Source organism: Portunus trituberculatus, chromosome 47, assembly GCF_017591435.1.
Source record: "Portunus trituberculatus isolate SZX2019 chromosome 47, ASM1759143v1, whole genome shotgun sequence".
Lineage (NCBI taxonomy): Eukaryota > Metazoa > Arthropoda > Malacostraca > Decapoda > Portunidae > Portunus > Portunus trituberculatus.
The window spans coordinates 23,127,254-23,146,949 of NC_059301.1; the positions used below are offsets into that span (position 1 = coordinate 23,127,254).

The window sequence follows — 19,696 nt, forward strand, 5'->3', positions numbered from 1 at the left end:
TGTTTTGTGATGAAACTGGTAATTCTTTGTGGAGGAGGAGGAGGAGGAGGACGACAACGACGACGACGTGGGCAAGGAGAAGGTTCATGCAGGGAGGTTGAAACAGGCCCTCCACCTCCTACCGAGGCATTTCCTTAGGGAAGCCTCCTCCTCCTCCTCCTCCTCCTCCTCCTCCTCCTCCTCCTCCTCCTCCTCCTCCTCCTCCTCCTCCTCCTCCTTGCTTCCACCTCTTCATTATTTATATAACGTATATATATATATATATATATATATATATATATATATATATATATATATATATATATATATATATATATATATATATATATATATATATATATATATGTGTGTGTGTGTGTGTGTGTGTGTGTGTGTGTGTGTGTGTGTGTGTGTGTGTGTGTGTGTCGCCAAGGCCTCATTCCCTTTTTGCCCCCAACCTTCTCGCTACTTCCTCACCCCATCCAGCACTACTAATCATTTCCCCTAACTTTTCCAAAACATCCTCACGCCTCCATACACATTCCCCACATCCTCCTGCCTCACCTTTTCCTTTCTTCATGGCCCACCTTCCTTCGTCGCTAAGTCTCATGCTCACCGACCTTCCATTCTTGGTTCCCTCTTCCTCCCCCATGCCTCCACTTCTCTCCACTCCACTTACAAGATTCTCTTGCTCTCTCATGCGCTTCTTCGCTCATACCAACATCTCATTCCCTTCCTTCCTTCCCATGTCGCTTCCTCCTCATCATCCTCATAATCCTCATTCTCACATCTTCGTCCTCCTCCTCTTCCTCCTCGTCGTCCTCCTCTCTGCGGCTGACATTTCGTGTAGGCTTAGTGCTACCATGTCCGCGCCATGGTATCCGTTGTTGTGGTTTGTCCTGCTTCTGCTGCTACTTCTTCACTGACGCCATCTCCATTTAGAGACGCGAAGGTGTCAGTCGATGTCTCTTCCCACATCCCTATTCACCCCTGCCACTCTCCTGCTGCACCTCCTCCACCCTAGCATTCTTCTCCTCTTAAGCTGTGGACGCCGCTACTCGCTGCGGCGGCTGTGACAGCAGGTAATCACTACCTCAAGGTACGCTTGTAAAAATATTAATAGTCACCATCGTGCGCCGGAGCAGCACGCTTTCAGGTGACTCACAATAGCACGCACATTACCATATTCAAAGAGCGGCCGTGAACGATCACCAAGGGAAATGAATGGAAGTGAATGGCCATGACAGCACATTCCTGTGCGTGCCAGCCACCCAACCCTTGCCCGCCATGACGACCCGACCGCCAGGCCCGCGGTGATGCCACACACTGGCCCAGGCTCGATGACGAGGATGACGACGACGACATTGGTGCTGGTTGTGGTGGTGGTAGTGGTAGTGGTGTTGATGATATTCACGTGGAGGGAAGAACAAAAACAAAAAGAATATAAAGATGGTAGTAGTTGTTGTTGGTGTTGTTGTTATAATGATAATAATGATGATAGGAGGAGGAAGATGAATAGTAACAATGCTTTAGGCAATAATTTCCTTGCTGCTGTTGCTACTAATGTCGCTAGTGCTACTGCTTCCACTCCTTGCAACTACAACAATGATCAGGAGAAGCAGATGGAAGAGAAAAAAGAAGAGTATTGGCAAAACCGTCATCGTTTCTAGAAACAAGTGAAAACAGTGCCATGATACCTAGGTCACGTCATTCCACTGCGTGTGTGTGTGTGTGTGTGTGTGTGTGTGTGTGTGTGTGTGTGTGTGTGTGTGTGTGTGTGAAGACGAAGCACAGCAGATGCAGTAGGTTAAAAACAGAAAGATTGCGTATAACAGGAACTGGTGCTACTAATACTAATGCGACGGCAGGGGAGCCAGTAACGTCAGCAACCTCTTGACAGTCGCTAATTATCATTGCTACTACTTACTTTCAATAGACGGTGCGATAAGAGAGAGAGAGAGAGAGAGAGAGAGAGAGAGAGAGAGAGAGAGACATGGACGGGTTGCGGTCTGTTTTGATTCTCTCTCTCTCTCTCTCTCTCTCTCTCTCTCTCTCTCTCTCTCTCTCTCTCTCTCTCTCTCTCTTCAGGTGACAGGCAGACGGGTTGCTCAGTTGAGACACGGCAGGTGGAAGAGGAAGGAGGGAGGAGGGGAGAGGCATGATAGGTGATGGAAGGAGGAGAGAGAGAGAGAGAGAGAGAGAGAGAGAGAGAGAGAGAGAGAGAGATGAGGGCTCGTCCACACGTAGCGCGAGACTGTACTCTCCAGGGCATTACCAAACCCAGCAGTTAGGAGCATCGAAGTCTGAGGTCTGATGCTATACCTTGGTCAGGGAGGGAGGGGGTACAGTCCAGAGCGGATTGTGCAGACGAGGCGAACGAGGAGAGGCTGGCAGGCCGAGATGACAAAGCTAGAGAGAGAGAGAGACTTTTCTTCCTGCTGCTAATGTCGACGGAGACGTGGGTGACGCGCAGCCCGGTCTCGAGATGCTTCGTGTTATGCGTCCAGTTTTTTTTTTTTTTTTTTTTTTCTATCCTACGTTTTTTGTTTGCGTGCTTCTCTCTCTCTCTCTCTCTCTCTCTCTCTCTCTCTCTCTCTCTCTCTCTCTCTCTCTCTCTCTCTCTCTCTCTCTAAGTTTTATTCCCTTTGCGGTGGGCGACGTCACTCCGTTTTTAGGCTTCCAAAGAGTTTTATCATCTTATGGCAAGCCTCTTATTTTTAGTTCTCTCAAATTCTCGCGACTGTATTCAGCATTGACATTTTACGCTGAATTATGCATGGAGAACCGAATTGTAAAGTTTGGGCTTTGGTATTCAGATTAGCTGGGGCCACGGCGAGCCTGGCCACGCCGCATTTGGTCTGGGTAGGGGAGCGGAGGGACGATGGCTGGCTAGGAGGAGGATTGGGGGAAGGGGCAGACTTGTGGAGGCCCGGCTGTTGTGGATGAGTGGAGGAAGAGGAGGAGGAGGTTGTGAGGAAAAGAATGAGGTGGATGAAGAAGGAAGAAAGAGTTGGAGTTGCTGTGAGACTTAGCACTGCTGATGGTTGTGTTGGTGGTTCGAGGAGCGACCGTAGATAAGGATGCGAAGGGAGTTGGTAAAGTGCAAGGTTGAGGGAGGTACTGGAGGGCGCGGGAGGAAGGGAGGGAGTGAGGGAGGAGCTCGTCTGGTTGGCCAGCTACTGTGGGCAACGCCGCGTCCCCGAGGCTGCCCCGGCGCGTCTAGTCCGCCCCACAATACCGGCTACCTACATTATCTCGCCCCGCTCATTAGCCTCTCTCTATTATTGCTCCCTCTTGTCGCAAATCACGCCGTGTACTAATCTCGGAAATCTGCGGGAGTTTGTCGAGTTGCTGGTACAAAATTACTTGTCCTTAAAGCTGAAGTTATGCCAGCCTCACTCCCGCCGTGGGGTGGACAAGAGGGCGAGCAGTGGGATGCCCGCCATTAGGGCTCCGGTGAGGTGGACTGGGCGGCCGGCGGAGCTCTACCCGGTACTTAGGAGCTGTAAAGAACATCAGAGTCGGTCAGCCAGGGAGTGTGGTCAGCTGCTTTGAGGGAACTCTTGTTGGCATCTCCTAGCTTTGGTGCCGCGCTTGCTGGGATTTTACCCCCAGTGTCTAGGCTTTGATGAGACCTCAGGGGCGTGCTTGGAACTCGTGGAGGGTGAGGGCTCGTCCTGTGAGGTACGGAGAGGACAGAAGAGTAGGCTAGAGTACCAAGAAAACGGTGGCGGAGATGTAAGAGAGGCTTGTAGGAGCGAGTGGAGTAGGTAGCGAGGTCTGGCATCACGGTGCGTAACACAGTGGCGGGTCCCTGCCACTCGTGCCCGCCCACCACCCCCCCCCTCCCACCATCTCTCCCTCCATCCACTCCCCCCCCTTCACCACTCTCCTCTTGCCCCGCTACCTTCCACCCCTACACCCACAGTTAACTTGCTATGCCTTCTACCTCCGAAATACCTCCCCCCTCCACTCTCTCTCTCTCTCTCTCTCTCTCTCTCTCTCTCTCCTTCCATTCTTCAATCTGCCCATTCCTCCCTCCCTCGTCACCTTTATTCCTCTCACGCGTTTCTCTCCGCCACTCAAATTCCCAATAATACCTGAACTTACAGGCACAGCTCTCGCCAGGCCGCCATCACCATCACCACTACATCCGATCAGGACTCAAGAGCTCTCTCTCTCTCTCTCTCTCTCTCTCTCTCTCTCTCTCTCTCTCTCTCAGTACTAGATTTGGCTAACTTTTGTCGGAAGAAAAAATAGAAAACGAACAAGGTCAAACGTTAATAAGTCAGAGAGAGAGAGAGAGAGAGAGAGAGAGAGAGAGAGAGAATCATCCACTTCGCCAACACATAGCAGAGGCAAACCTCTCCTTCCCTCCCTCACTCTCTCCTTGCCTCCCTTCATTACATTTTGCTATTACATATAGAAACACAATAAGATAGGAGTGATATACATAGACACAATTAATTTCGCTATCTTATCTGTTCTCATTCCTTCCTTAATTGCTTCCTTCCTTTTTTCCTTTCTTCTCCTTCCTTCCTTCCTTCCTTCCTTCCTTCCTTCCTTTCTTCTCCTTCCTTCCTTCCTTCCTTCCTTCTCCTTCCTTCCTTCCTTCCTGTGTCAAGTTTGACTATTGCAACCGCCTCAATCAACTTCTATCTACCCTTTGCTCTATCCCGTCGACACATCGTCATTCTTTCTTACTGATATCCTCTCCTCGCCACTCTAGACCATACCCCGTCCATTCTTCACCACAACTTGTCGTTTTAACTCATTACAGAAGAAGAAGTTTGAAGTGCGGGCGCTTAACTACACGGAGAAGTTGGTCTTCTATACAACGAGCGACGAGAAGAGCAAACACCTTTTGTACCTGTGTCGCCTCACCCACCAGTTCAACATGGCGCTGCAACCACGCCTTGCAGAAATCCGGAGGCTGCAGGAGGAAGGTGTGTGTGTGTGTGTGTGTGTGTGTTCGGAGGCGACTTTGGACTTGCTCCTTCAAGTGATGAGCTGTGACGTGATACTGAGTCGGATGGAAACATGCAATTATGAACTCTTGCAGCATCTCTCTCTCTCTCTCTCTCTCTCTCTCTCTCTCTCTCCGTTGTAGGTTCTTTCGTGATGGGGAAATGAAGGGAGGTTGTAGTGACTAAATGTTCAGAAAATGATAATACCAGTAACTTTTCTTAATTCTGGTTGACAGCAGATGGAATTTTTTATTTGTTACTTATTTTTCTTCCATTCTTCTTGTAGACCGGCGGCGTTACCGAGACAGCTACATCTACAGCAGCAACAAGTATGGAGAAATGGGTGCTTTTTCAGACACGTTGGGTAGTCTGAGGGGCTATCTGGCCAAGACCTCCGCCGATCAGCGTGTGTCCGTCATTTCCAACACTTCCTCCAATACCACTTCAGGCATTGTGTCCGATCGTATGCTCTCCATGGACGGCAGCGAGGGTGAGGCTTGCCCTTTCCATAAACACACACACACACACACACACACACACACACACACACACAAGAAATATTCATGACTTTAAGGTTGAACTGGACGACTATAGATATGGAGACAGGACAGCACGAGCATAGCTCTTTTCCTGTAAAACACAACTAGGTAAATACAATTAGGTAAACACACACACACACACACACACACACACACACACACACACACACACACACACACACACACACACACACACACTATATCTCTTGAAACTTTTTTTTCAAGGTCCATCTTCAATGTAGTATTTCTTAGTATAAGTCTCAGGAATTAAGTATTGTATAGCATGGAAGTTCATCAACTTGCATATGTTTTATTTCTCTCTGACACTAGAGTCTGCTGGCCAACACTCACTCAGGTCACCCACATGCCCATAACTCATGGATATGTATGAAGAAAGAAGATGCAAGCTTTTATTTGAGAAACCAAAAATTTTTCTATAAGTTGTCATTGAGAAATATTCCATTTGTTTATGAAAATGTGAACTAAAAGTCTAGAAAATAATATTTTTGAGATGACTAAAACTTCCTCACCACCAGCATTTGTGACTCTGCAGTAGTTGTAGCACAGCACAAATATGGATTTGCTGTGTTACAGTACACATTCTCATGGCATATTTTTCTCACATTCACCCAGTATGGTCATGCATACAGTACTACTGTAGGTCACCACTTGTGCTCCTTGCTGCTGAAGGTCTTAAAGCCATTGTTCATTAGGAAAAGCTGCTGGAGTTAAAAAGTCTTGAGTTCCTTACCATCCTTTCATTACAGACTAGCAGTACTTTATATGTGCCTCTGCTATCTGTCTTCACAAAGTTTTGAGGCTTTCAAGTTGATATTGTAATATTATCTCAAAACTTAGAACCAGAATTGTATTATTACTTTCTATTTTAACATTTTTCCTGAGTTGAGATGATTTTTTTATATATATATTTTGCTATCATCCTATTTCTGTGCAGTAGCAATGATCTGCTTGATTTCTGTTGTACATAGTATCTAATTCATCTTATTGGCCCTCAGATGACCTTGACTCTGAGATCATGATCAATACACCTCCTGCTGCCAGCATTGAAAGTGGCGTGGAGTCTCTCACTCACTCCCTCTCCCGCCTAGACTCCTCTTCCAGCAGCACCCATGGCCATGCTGCAGAGTTTGGTGAGTTATACAAACACTTATATCCAAAAGTGGAAAGGAAATTCTTCTTGTGCCAAAAATGGAAGTTATTTCAGAAAAGAGAAAAAAAAATTAATGTTGAAGGAAAGGTAGTTTCATAGGTAGCCCAGTTAGGTATATAACTCTTCTTTGTAATCTTTTTTATCACTATTGATTTGATCATCATTACAAATATATTTTCATTAGTTTCAGTACTTTTGCATGTATTTTAATGCTATTATATATATATATATATATATATATATATATATATATATATATATATATATATATATATATATATATATATATATATTGAAGAATTACCATAATCATCATCATCCTCATTGTTTTATTGGACAGGTTTCTTGTTTATCTGCAGTCAGCTGATGTCACCTTCCTATACAACATGGTTATGTGCAACTTATCCACTGCATTCTCCTGTTTCTAGGTTTCTCCTTAGCATCTCATCCCACATACTCTTTAGTCCACTTACCTTTACCACTCTGTCTTCCATTTGAAAATGCCAGTTACTTTCTTCCTCCTTCATGAATTTACTTGTTATCTGCACAAAGTAGTATTGCACATCCACCTCACCAAACTTTATTATGTATCTTCTGTGCTCTTGATATCATCTTCAATAGTACACGTTTCCTTGGCTTTAAGTAGTATTACAATTCTCTCATGGAACATGATGATAGCTTATGAAATCATTTCTAGTTTTAGAAAAAATGCTCATTGCATGAAATAATTAACTCAGATTTTCTTTTGTTTTAATTCTTGTTTTTCTGTTGTAATCCAGATGAGGAGAGCTTGAGTCATCCCTCATTCACTCCCCCATCCTCCACCCCTCCAGCAGGAGGACGGTTGTCAGGCTCCCTGGGCATGTCTGGGAGTGAGGCAGGTGGAGTGTCTCTAGGGCGAGCAGGTAGTGTTCATTCCTCCTCCTCCCAGCACTCTGCCTCCACTGTCCGCTCTAGATACTCTCTGGTCCCACACAGAATTCCTCCAGAGTTGACCTTGGGAGCAGACTTAGCTGACCTCTCCTTGGCACCAGACCTCCCCCACCTTGCAGACTTGCCAGGTATGGTGGCAGATCGGCCTGGTGATGAAGAGAGTGAGCTTTGCAGTGGAATGTCTCATACTCAACACAACTGCTGCTCCACCTGCTGTGATGATGATAATACATCAATCACTTCCAATGATGATGCTGAAGATAATGAGAATGATGAGCAAATTTGCAAGTGTGGATCTTGTGCCATGTGTATCCTCAAGCAGGCCTCAGCTGGCTTCCTTCATCAAAAGCTTGACAGTGAAAACTCAAGTGTGGCAGCACAGCGAGGAGATCCAGGACCCCATACCTATGAGGACTCTCTGGACTCTGCCAGTGCTTCTGCCCACTTTTTCAGGAGGCCAACTTTTGCTAGTGATGATGCTTCAGTGATGGTCCAGCCAGATTTGGATGAGTCAACAACTTCTACATACAACTTTTCAGAAGAAGACTTCAGTCAATTGGACAACAATGATGATTATGTGGAGTTTTTTAAGGATGGTTTGCGGTTTCCAGAACAAGATGATAGTGAGCAAGAAGCTGATGAAAGAGAGGAGAGACCCCAAACTCCACCAATATCAATCCATCGTCGGAGTCCTCAAGGGCTGGGTCCTCAGGGGTTGGGAGCTCAGAGAGCTGGAGGGCAAGGAGCATCTTCCTTGACAGGAGGTGATTCACCCACCAACTCAGACCAGCATGATGAGGAACACATAGATTACTCTGTGGAAAGTGCTCAGGCATCATTGTTGGCCTCTTACTCACCAGCATTGGCAATATCCCTTGGAGCTTACCGGCCCAGGGCTTCTGTTTCATCAACTTTTGACACAGACAGTGATTATGTACAAGTGCCTGGAATAGAGGGTCAGTTCATATCAGTGCCTCCTGCTTCAGTCTCTATGTCAACTGTGAAAACTATGACACCTGTTGCCATAGCCTCTTCTCATGTGAATGCAGCGTTATCATGTGATCCTTTAGGCAGAAATTTGGAAGCAAATAGTAGATCATCATTAACATCACCAGATGCAATTATCAGTGAGACAACAGTAGCTAGTGCAAGTGAGGCTCCTGCCAAGTTCATTAAATCAAAACCCACTATTACTGTCCAAAAGGCTCACACTCAGCTAGCATCTACAGCTTCCCCATCATTTACTTCAGTGCCATTAAGTCGTGGCATTGTCCACACATTACCTCAAGTTCAACCAAGGCCTAAGATTGATGCAGTTCAGTCTCTTCAGCGAGGCAATGCTCAGTTGCATCCAGTAGGACTCCCACCCCCATACTCCCGCAACCATGGCTCAAGTAAGGTTAAAGTCAGTGTCAGTGGTGCTCAAAGTAATTTAGAGGTACCTGTCATTAGGAAGAATAATTACTTGGATGTTCGTGCTTCTTCATCCATTAATGAGTTCAAGACTCGTATCCATCCAGAACAGCATTCTACAGTCATGCCAAGAAGTCTCTACCTCAGACACCAACAAAAAGCATTGCATCAGCAGCAACTTAAGCAGCAGCAGCATCTTCAGCGCTTGAAACAACAGCTCAGCAGTGAAACTGTCTATCAGCCAGCTGCATATGCCAAGGGTGTTGGAGTACCGCTACTCCCTTCGCCTACCTATACACCCCACCACCACCACCACCACACCCAGTCTTCAGGCATCCAGCCACAAGTCCATAGTTACCTACCAGCTCACCAGCAGCAGCAGCAGCAACAGCACCAACAGCAACAGCATCAACAACATCAACAGCAGCAGCAACTCCAACAACAGGCTCAGCAGGCTTACTTGTACCCACCATATATTAAGAACTTTTTCCAGAACCCTCCTCCTCCCTCACCCCACCTTGGCTATGGTATGGGTGCTGCTCCTGGGGGTTCCAGCTATCAGGTGGCACTAGAGGCACCTTCACCCCCTTACCAGTGTACTAGTGACCCTGGAGCCTATCTCCCACAGCAACAGCAACAGCAACAACAACAACAACAGCAACAACAGTCTCAGGCTACTGTATATACCAATCAAGTCAGCCTGAGCCAAATTGAACAGTTCAAGGCTCAACTGTATTCGGATGTAGACTATGTCATATATCCCATGAAGGATCCTGCTCTCAGCCGCCAGGAATACATGGATGCTAAGCAGGGGCAGGTCATTGCTACACAGGCGCAGCAACAACAACAAGCAAGCAGCAGCAGTAGTAGTAGCAGCTTTGCATATCTGCCTCCACCTCCACCCTACCGTAGCCCAAAGCTATCTCCGCTCTACAGGTCAACTCCTAATGTTGCAGCAACACTAAGTAGCTGTAGTGGTCTGGCCACAGGTGGTGGAGGCAGTGTCTCTCTTCTGTCCTCTTACCCTTCCTACCAGAGCCTCACCTCACATCAGCCTGGTTCCTCCTCTGGCTACTCCTCCATGGCCCGTGGCCGTTGCTTCTCCCAGCAATCGCTGGCATCCTCCTCACTTTCCTCTGCTCCCTCGGGCTACTCGGCCTCCACACAGAGTCTGACAGGAAGCTATGAGCCATACTCAGAGGTGATGTTGAGGGCAAACTCTATGCTCCGTGTCCGCTCGGATGAATCCATTTTGTCTTCATCACTTGCAGACACATCAGATTCTCATGCCCTTGCAGAGCAGTCTTTGCCTCCACCCCCACCTTACCGGCCCAAGGTGAGGACAGCTCACAAGTACGTGGCTTATCAGTGCTGTGCATGACCGATCTGGCCAAAGTTGTTAGTACAGTTCACACTAATATGTATATAAAATTGTCGTCTATAATTTCTTTAAATTTCTGAGAGCATGTTGGGTATGAGTAGCAACAATAGTAAAGACGTTAATGCACACTGCATGGGGATCTTGTGTGGGTTATTTTCTCTCTCTCTCTCTCTCTCTCTCTCTCTCTCTCTCTCTCTCTCTCTCTCTCTCTCTCTCTCTCTCTCTCTCTCTCTCTCTCTCTCTCTCTCTCTCTCTCTCTCTCTCTCTCACCATTATTTAGGAAACCAATAATCTTTTTCATCAATGAAGCAAAGAGCACCATATTCTTTAAAGTTGATTAACATCAAACATTGCTCCATTGCTTTGAAGATAGAATTCTGAATTCTTTATTGTTTGAAAGTTACACAACCAGTTCTTTACTCTTTATAAGTAGTAGACTTACTCTTCAGTAATTATTCAAATAAAATGAGCATGACATCTTATACAATCTATAATTTTGAAACATGGTTTATTTGTGATTTTTCCTTTTTATTTTTCTAAACTCTCAGTAAACAATTTTAGCTAACAAATATTGCTAGTGAAAACATAAATCACTGTTATAATATGGAAGCTTAAGAAAATTGGCACGCAAACTTTAATGAAGAGCATTAAATATTTCAATATCATTGAAAAATCCATAATACCAATGTCATTCAACGGACTAGTAGGAGAAATCTTATTGGCAATATGATTTATTGAGGGATGATAGTGATTGAATTTTTCTTCCTGTTGTCAGTAGTTATTGAGAACACACACAGTAACTTTCCACCACATTATTCTATAAACATATGGTAATCTCAAGTCAATGCCCCAAATGTTTTCCAAAAGAATTGTCTGATTTCCAAATATACAAGCAAGCACTGTTACACCACTGTACTTGCATGCAATCTTTCCTTTATTCTTGATAATAGCTTTTACTATTTTATGAAAAAAATATGATATTGAACAAGACAAGCAGTTGATCTTGTAACTAAAAATAGATTATCAAAAGTAAATGTAACTTATGTTGAAGTAGTTAAGGCCAGGCTTGAGAAGTCATATTCTTGACTTTTTGCAGTATTGTTAATAATTAAGATGCACAAAAAGATGTATGTTTAAAAACAATTTAGTGAATTAACATGGTTACAGTTGAGATACATAATTGTGATGGAATAGAGGAAATAATATTAAAAAAAGCTGAGTACTGTAAATAATAAATGATGAAATGCAAGCTGAGAATATAAAAGGTAAGGATTTGTGATAGTTTCTTTTGCTAGGAAGCAAAGTAGAAGAAATTGTATGTATATGTGGAGTTTACAGTAGTATATCAAAACACTCTTCATCTTGATACCCATAGAAGAAATGTATTTAGAATAAATAAAAGAGATGCTATTAGGAGCTGTAGAATAAGAGTTGAAAGATAATGAATCCAATTCACAAAAGAAAAGAGAAAATCAACATAGCATATTTATAGTCATAAAAGGATTTCAGTAAAAAGTGGGAGTTATATTTCAGGAAAATGCTTTTGAAGACTTAACTGTTTCATAATAAAATATAATTTAAAAGTAGGAGAGAAGTAATTGACCAAAGAAAGAAAATTAAGAGCTACATGAAAATTTTGTTAAAGGAAGTATGGGCTTATATTGAAAGAGATGAAATAAGGAAAAGGTATAGAAATTTAATAGTCAAGGAATGGAGTGATAACTGACAATGGAAAGATGTTGAGAGAAAAAGAAAATGAGTAAAGAAGGGCATAATATTCAGAGGAATGGCTGGATGTAGAAAATTAACCAAATTAGTAATAATTTCTATGAAAAAGAGAAAAATATGCAGTGTAATTCATATGATATATTAATAGATTCTGAGAACTGTGTAAGATTATCTATATTAATTTTTGTTTCAGTTGCTAAAAATGTTCCCATATAAAAGAAATTGCTTTGGTAGTACAAAAGTATGAATCATAGAATAGAATAGCTGACATGTTCATGTGTCATATATGAAAATATTAGAATATATCTACAAGACTAAAGTTATGAATAATATCAGCTTATTCAGCAGCACATTTGTAGCAAGACATGAAAAGATAGATCTCACACCTTATTGTCACAAGTTTCTCAAGCAGACATATAAATGTATGACTTAATTCATCAGGAGACCCTGGACGGGCCTGGCCATGGTGGGACCGCCCCGGGAAGTACTGGGAGGAGCCGTACACGAAGGTCAGGGGAGCGTCTCAACCTGCAGCAGTTGCGGGAGTGCAGCCAGTTCATGGACGTGCCACTCATTGCCGCCCTCTGCTCTGACACATCACTCCTCTCACATCCATGCCGGACCCCATCCATTGACTCCACCTCAACACCAGGCAGCAACACTCCCCCAGCTGCCCAGTCTGACACCTCAGGCCCGCCAGGCACTCGCCCCTGGGACCTGGATGCATCGGCGACACCCTCCCTAATGAGCACAGACTTGGCCCAACCTACAGCAGATACTCACCATGCAAAGACAAAGCGCAAGCCACGTGGTGTGAAGGCGACTCGCAGGTACTCTCTCTCTGGTGTTTATACAACCAATCAGGTGCCAGTTAGTCACATAAAGTCAAAGAGTAATAAGACATTCAGTGGAGTCCATCATCACCCAACTCGGCCCATGCAGCAGACTCCAACAGCAAAGGAGGTTGAGGACCCACACAACACCAAGATCTCCTAATACAATCTTTATTAGACACTATCTCTTAGCAGAGGTATAAACTTAACACATATTGCATTTATTTTAGGTTTTATGTATTTCAGACTTATGATGAAATGAATTTATTAATAGAGATGAACAGGTTTTAATATTTAGAACCAAATGTACACAACTGTAAAAAAATCAAGCCTGTAAATGGGATTGATTTCATCTTAAGTATAATGAATTAACACTTCTTTAGGGAATTTACATATTATCCTTCAATATTAACAATAGGAAGATCTCAAAGCTGAGATAGAGCTTAGAGTCATCCACCAGTGACATGGTGGAACCGGCAGGAACACGGCAGCGCTCCGAGCCTCCATCACCCTGATCTCTTGGACATTGGCTGAGCAGCAGCCTTTACATTGTCGTAATTACAAACAATCTTACTCAGGCATAATTTTTATTCTTGTCTATTGTGAATACTGATATTCATGTGTTACTATTGGCATGTATACCTACATGTTAGGGACATAGCTCATTCTTAGGTATTATCTCACCCTCTTTCACAACCAGATTCAAAAGCTAGACTGCTCAAGATATCTTGTGTGTAAAGTATTGTATAATGTATTGTCATGATTAGCATGTTATGAATTTAGGGAAGAGCAGCCACTAAGTGACTTAGTTAGCCCATTAGCATAATTTGTCTCAGCTGTGGAGTCCCTGGTGGTTGCTCTCCTGCTCTGTGCCACAGCAATTCTCCAGTATTAGCATCATGAGTGACTCCTGTGTCTCTGCTGGGGCTTCATTATTTTATTATTCATACCTAAGCATTTTTGTTCACATTTAAAATAGCTGTACAGTGATTAGAGGGATTATGTATAGCTCTAACAATGCATCTGGATGTGGGAGGGTCTCTGTAGACAGTGACTTGTTAGCCAAGGACACTGTCAACTGCTGCAACTACCACTGCCAGTGTTCAGAAAGGTGATGATACCCTATTAAGACTTGTATTATAGATGATATTAGATATGCATTATGCTCAGGGGCATAGGATTTTTTTTCCTAACTCTCAGGCTGGGATGAGGTGCCAGTAGCCCTCATCCACTGGGAGGTCTGGGGCTCTTTCAGGCTCTTCTCTCCTTCTCCACAAGACACTGAGGTTGAGGCTGAGGGAAGGTCTTTTTTTCTTTAAGGACTGGAGGATGCTGTTGTATATATAAATCACAAATGAAAATTACAGAAAGAAGTTTTAGTCTTAACTCAGTGGTACTTGTGCAAGTCTGTGAATGACTTGGCCGTGATTGAGGAGTTTTGTGGAGAGCTTCAGGTCAATTGGAATTTGTAGAAGCAATCATGTACACTTATGATCAGAAAATTAGATATATAGACTAGAAACTATTGCATTTTATTGGTACATTTCTTTAATTATAAATATATTTGGTTATGTAGGAATTATATAAATTATAATTTTGATTAGAGTATAACAATATTATAGTAAAGTAGCAAAATCCAACCAATGGGTAATTAATTATTTATTCTGTTTTCACATATGTATTATAATTTATTTTCAAACTCTTAATCCCTGGAATAATCCAGGTTACAAGATTATAGACAATAGTAGGCAATGGGTGGGTGTAGTATTAATTTTCTTTACAATGTATGTATTGTTATCATCATTTACTTATATTTTGTATTGAGTCCTGTGCTCAGCCAGTGATTACAGCTGCTGACATAATGCCCCTTATGCATCCAGTCCTGCTGAAGGAACCACATGGCATCACCTCTCCTTGCATCATTCTCAGGGTTGGGTATTGGAGCTGTCTTTGTGATTTTCTTTTTTATCCGCACACATCTGTGTTCGTCAAAATTAGTACATAAGTTTGACTGTTTTTTAAATGTTGTATCATATTTGTTTTATTTATTTATTATTTTTTTTATCTTATAGTACAACCTGCAGTTGTAGCTGTGTTCATTATTGATCATTAAGATTGACCAAAGTATACTACAATACAAAACAATCCACTTGCTCCATTCTGATTCTCTTTTTCTTATTTTTTATTTTTCAAATTTTGAAATCCATTTTACAGTAAAATTCCTGTTATCTTAAGTGATTTATAAGAAACACATTTGAATTTGATATCAGAAACTTAGAATTAACTTCGTATTGTAAAAGTTCACTGCATGGTATTTGTGCTTGATGCATTTGATAATTACATAAATATCTACATAGTACCTGATAAGAACCACCTCCCTCTCATCCTTGTGTCGCTTCCACAGCATGCCTGACTTATTATCAGTGGTGATCATGAAAATACTTCATAGTACTGCTGTCAAAGTTTAGTGAAAGGAAATAGAATAAAATTTGAAATGTGTATAAAGATGTCAGAGGCCATAATAAGCAATAATGTACAAATCAGCATGAATTAGCCAGGTAGTAGTTGTAGCTCCTCTGTTAGCTGAATCAGATCTACTTGTCATCATAATGGCTGGAATGTCAGTGTGGCTAATCCCATTGATGGACATACTCATAGATAACATATTTATGAGTTGCAGGACTTTTATTGTGGCAGTGTTAAAGGAAAGTTTGATTCATTCCATAAAGTTATAAGGAATTCAGTCACAAACCACTCTTACCAATACCTTTAAATCTGTTTATTATATGGGGTTTAGCTTGATGGGGAAAAAAGAAGGCACCTGCACAAATCACTGGAACATTTATATCCCAGATTAAGTGGATCCCACCAAGTATAATTCCAGAATTTTTTTTATTGGGGTGCTTCAGTATTGAAATTAATGTCCTGCTGCCAGAGGTGTGTTTTTATAGTTCAGATACAAAGTGAAGGATGAGGTTAATATGTATTTCCTCATAAATGATCTGCATCACTAAAAGAATCATAAAATATTTCCATGCAGAGATGGTGAAGTCAAAAGGGGAATCATACATCAGAGATACATTATATAAGGGGAGACATGTGCAGTGAGTCATTACTTGATAATCCATTTACCATTACTACAATGATTTGATTTGCATTTGTTACATTCATAAAGTCTGTTTGGTAAGAGTTTGGAGTTTGGTCAGTTTTTGTCAAATGCTTGGATTGGACACTTACCAATTTTGTTGTAACCCAAGCCACCATTTTTTTTTTAGATGCATGCAGCTATTTTTGCATGCATAAGTAGACAGAAGCTTACTAGAGGTTATTATTAAGATTGTCATAGTAGAATGCTTGGTTTTTAAGGCATTAACACATATTTGTGAGGTTGTTTCATTCTTCAAAATTTATGCCCCAAACTCACCACCGTGTGTGTGTGTGTGTGTGTGTGTGTGTGTGTGTGTGTGTGTGTGTGTGTGTGTGTGTGTGTGTGTGTGTGTGTGTGTGCACACATGCATGCGTGTGTGCATGTAAATGTAGTCTAAAGGGCCTGAGCTACACCCATGTGGTCCTCTCAGTATTTATATTAGTCTGGTCTTTCTAGTTTATGTACTACTGTACTCCCTTCCTCTATCATCTCTTCTTATAATCTGTTGTAGGTAACTGTATTTCTTTAGATGTATGTTACTGAAATATTTCTTTTCCACTTTTTTTCTTGTGTCCTTTAATTATAGTAATATTTATTGTTTCATTGACCCTACAATAAAAGCTATTTCTTTCTTTAGTGAGTGTGCATGTGTGTGCATTTCATAGAAAAAGTATTTTGTTCTTTGATATTCATCTGCACTCTTTATTTCATATTGTAGAAGGCATATGGTGTAATCACTTCAGAAATAATGTATCACTGTTGTGTTTTATGCATTACAAGCAAATGTTTAGTTATTTACTTATATATCATTCCTGTTCATGTGTCAGATTTATGAGGTGCAGTGAACTTAAAGCTTTATGAATATCATGTTGATGTGTGAATTAATGTTTTATTGGAAGAGAATTTTATATAAAGTCATAAGCATTCCACATATATATGTAAATTGAAGAGTGGAGCAATATTTCAATGATTTCTATGTTTATGCATTAGTCTGAATTTCTTCCTAGTTGTTTGTTTGCCTCCATATTTATTTATTCATATGTATGTGTGTCTTGATAAGTAGGTCCAGGTCTTCACAGATGAAATTGACCTCATGTTGCACTTTGCCATGTAAACTTTCAAGAAATTACGCTGTCATCTGTCATTTTATTGGATGAGAAAGAAAAGGACCCAACATAGTTATCAAAGAATCACTCAATAGAAGAGCTGTATGTGGTTCTCTTAAGTACATTTTTTTTTTAAGAGTATTGCATTTACAAAGGTAGTTATTCTTTAAAACAATCTTTTCTTTCATAATTGGTAGAAGGAAATATTTTGGAGATTCGATCTTATGAAAAAGGGTGTCCTTTGATGACAAAAATCTTTCAAGATTAAAAAAATTTTTGAAAGGAAAGATTTCCATCCACAAGGGAAAATAATTGCTTTTGAGAATGCCACACCTGTGAAATGTTTCTTTCCATTGATTTCAAATAATAAAAGAGAATGCAGAAATACTAGCTTGAAGTTTCTGCACTGTCATGTGGTAAAATATTCACCATCATTGCAATGAATAGAAAATATTAAAATACTATGTACATCAAAACATCATGTCCAATGAAAATTATCAGATAAAATTAAATTGTGCACAAATTATTGTACAGTAATAACTTTTAGTCATAAAAGGCTGAATAACAAATATTCAGTATTGTGTGACTTTCATGTATGTCTAGTTCTGTGGAGGTCTTGGCCAATGCCATCTCCATCTTTAGTTTCATCTCAGCTCCAGTTACCTCTCAGAACTTTGTGTAACACCATCTTTATCTTACCTTGCTTTTTTTAACTTTAGTTTTGAATGTGTCTTCCATCCATCAAGTTATGAATGGTTGGCTCTTTCTTTTGCATAGTATATGCTCCCTTGATCAGACAATATATTCTCCTGGCTAGTTGAAAACTGGATGACAATTTCATGTATAAATATATGTATAGTATATAAACAGGTACACATATTCATCTTTATTACAAAGATTTATTTATATTTGAGGGACACAAGAAATATTGACATTGGGGATATATATGAAAGATATGAGAAAAGTTAAATATCTGAAAAAAAAATGCTCTTTGGAATGGATTGGAGGAAGAGCTGAGAGAGGGAATGGACAAGAAACAAATACAACAACCAAAAGAAAGATCAGCTGATGATTATATTAGAAATAGAGATAGGCATAGCTGGGTGCGATAACTATAGCAACAATAACCTTATCAGCGATAATCAGTAATTATAATCAATAATTGCCAATAAATTTATCACTCAATAACCAATAAGTTGATAATTTCAAAATTTGGTACTACTAGTAGATACTGATATTTGGTAAATGCAAACTCTTAATTTTATCTTTATCTTAGAAAAATCTTAGAAATAATACTGTCTCTTTACTTATGAAAAGTATTGTGTTAAATAAAATAACTATATTTGATTGCAAAAGTAAAAAAAATTCAAAATGGTTGTTTTGAAAACAAAAATGATTAGTTATAACTAGTTCAGAATCAAAAGTATCACCAATGCTAATGACTGAATAATGCAAGAAAAATAATTATCACATAACCAATAATCCAATATCACTCAGGATAAACCCACCTCTAGAGATACAATTCCACAATATATTTTTATCCTTACTCTAGGTGAAACACACACACACACACACACACACACACACACACACACACACACACACACACACACACACACACACACACACACACACACACACACACACACACACACACACACACACACACACATGATACCCAGGCCCTGTAAAATTACAACTAGGTGAATACACACACACACACACACACACACACACACACACACACACACACACACACACACACACACACACACACACACACACACACACACAGGAAAATAGGTTTTCCATCAAATTTTCATTGATCTTGAGTGATTGATAATTTAATATAGAAAATAATTAATTCACTAACATAAAAAGGCAAGCATTTCTACAAATAAGGAAGGCATAAACTTGTATTCAACTCATTAAAGAATGTATGAGTGCATGTGTGTTTGTGTGTTTGTGTGTGTGTAAACTTAGATCAGCCATTAGGATTAAGGTTGTATTAATTTATGCATGAATGCTGAATATGTCCATATTGTTTTAAAAGGATGAGTTGGGAGAGTAGACCGTAACTATACATATGTCAGCAATATATTGTTGGCGCACAAAGGGCATTTAATTCTACATGTGCAGAAAATGCTCAGTAGCATATTCATGTCTCATTCCCTTCAATTATATAGTCTAGTGGGCGACAGGAGTGTATGGCTGCTACTGTCTCATGAGGAACAGCTGGCTGCTGCCTCTACTGACCCAACATGGCTCCCTTACTCCAGTCCAAGTCCTCAGGTTGATGCAAATATTTTAGAGAATTTTCACATTTGATATTTCATCTTTGAAAACATTTATAATTTTGCATTAATTTACAAGATAATTAGTGCTGAGGCAACAATTGTTTGACAGATGTGTTATAGATAACATTTTCAAATGTGTGGAGAATGCAGCTTTTGTTAATTAACTTACTGTACCACCGCTTTCAAAGTATTGCATCCACA

At 41.0% G+C, this 19,696-nt stretch overlaps 1 protein-coding gene across 3 annotated transcripts in view; it reads left to right on the forward strand.

The window, feature by feature from the left end:
* LOC123520684 (protein expanded-like) overlaps positions 1-18,850 on the forward strand; it is an 85,121-nt gene extending 66,271 nt beyond the window's left edge. For 2 of the 3 annotated variants that reach the window (XM_045283197.1, XM_045283196.1), the window contains exons 9-13: positions 4,760-4,925; positions 5,233-5,436; positions 6,502-6,636; positions 7,436-10,338; positions 12,553-18,850. In XM_045283197.1, coding sequence (XP_045139132.1) covers positions 4,760-4,925; positions 5,233-5,436; positions 6,502-6,636; positions 7,436-10,338; positions 12,553-13,107 — 3,963 coding nt within the window. In that variant the 3' untranslated portion in view covers positions 13,108-18,850. Of the gene's footprint in view, positions 1-4,759; positions 4,926-5,232; positions 5,437-6,501; positions 6,637-7,435; positions 10,356-12,552 lie in introns of all 3 variants that reach the window. The other variant, XM_045283198.1, reaches the window with a different exon arrangement.
* Positions 18,851-19,696: the final 846 nt, after the last annotated feature.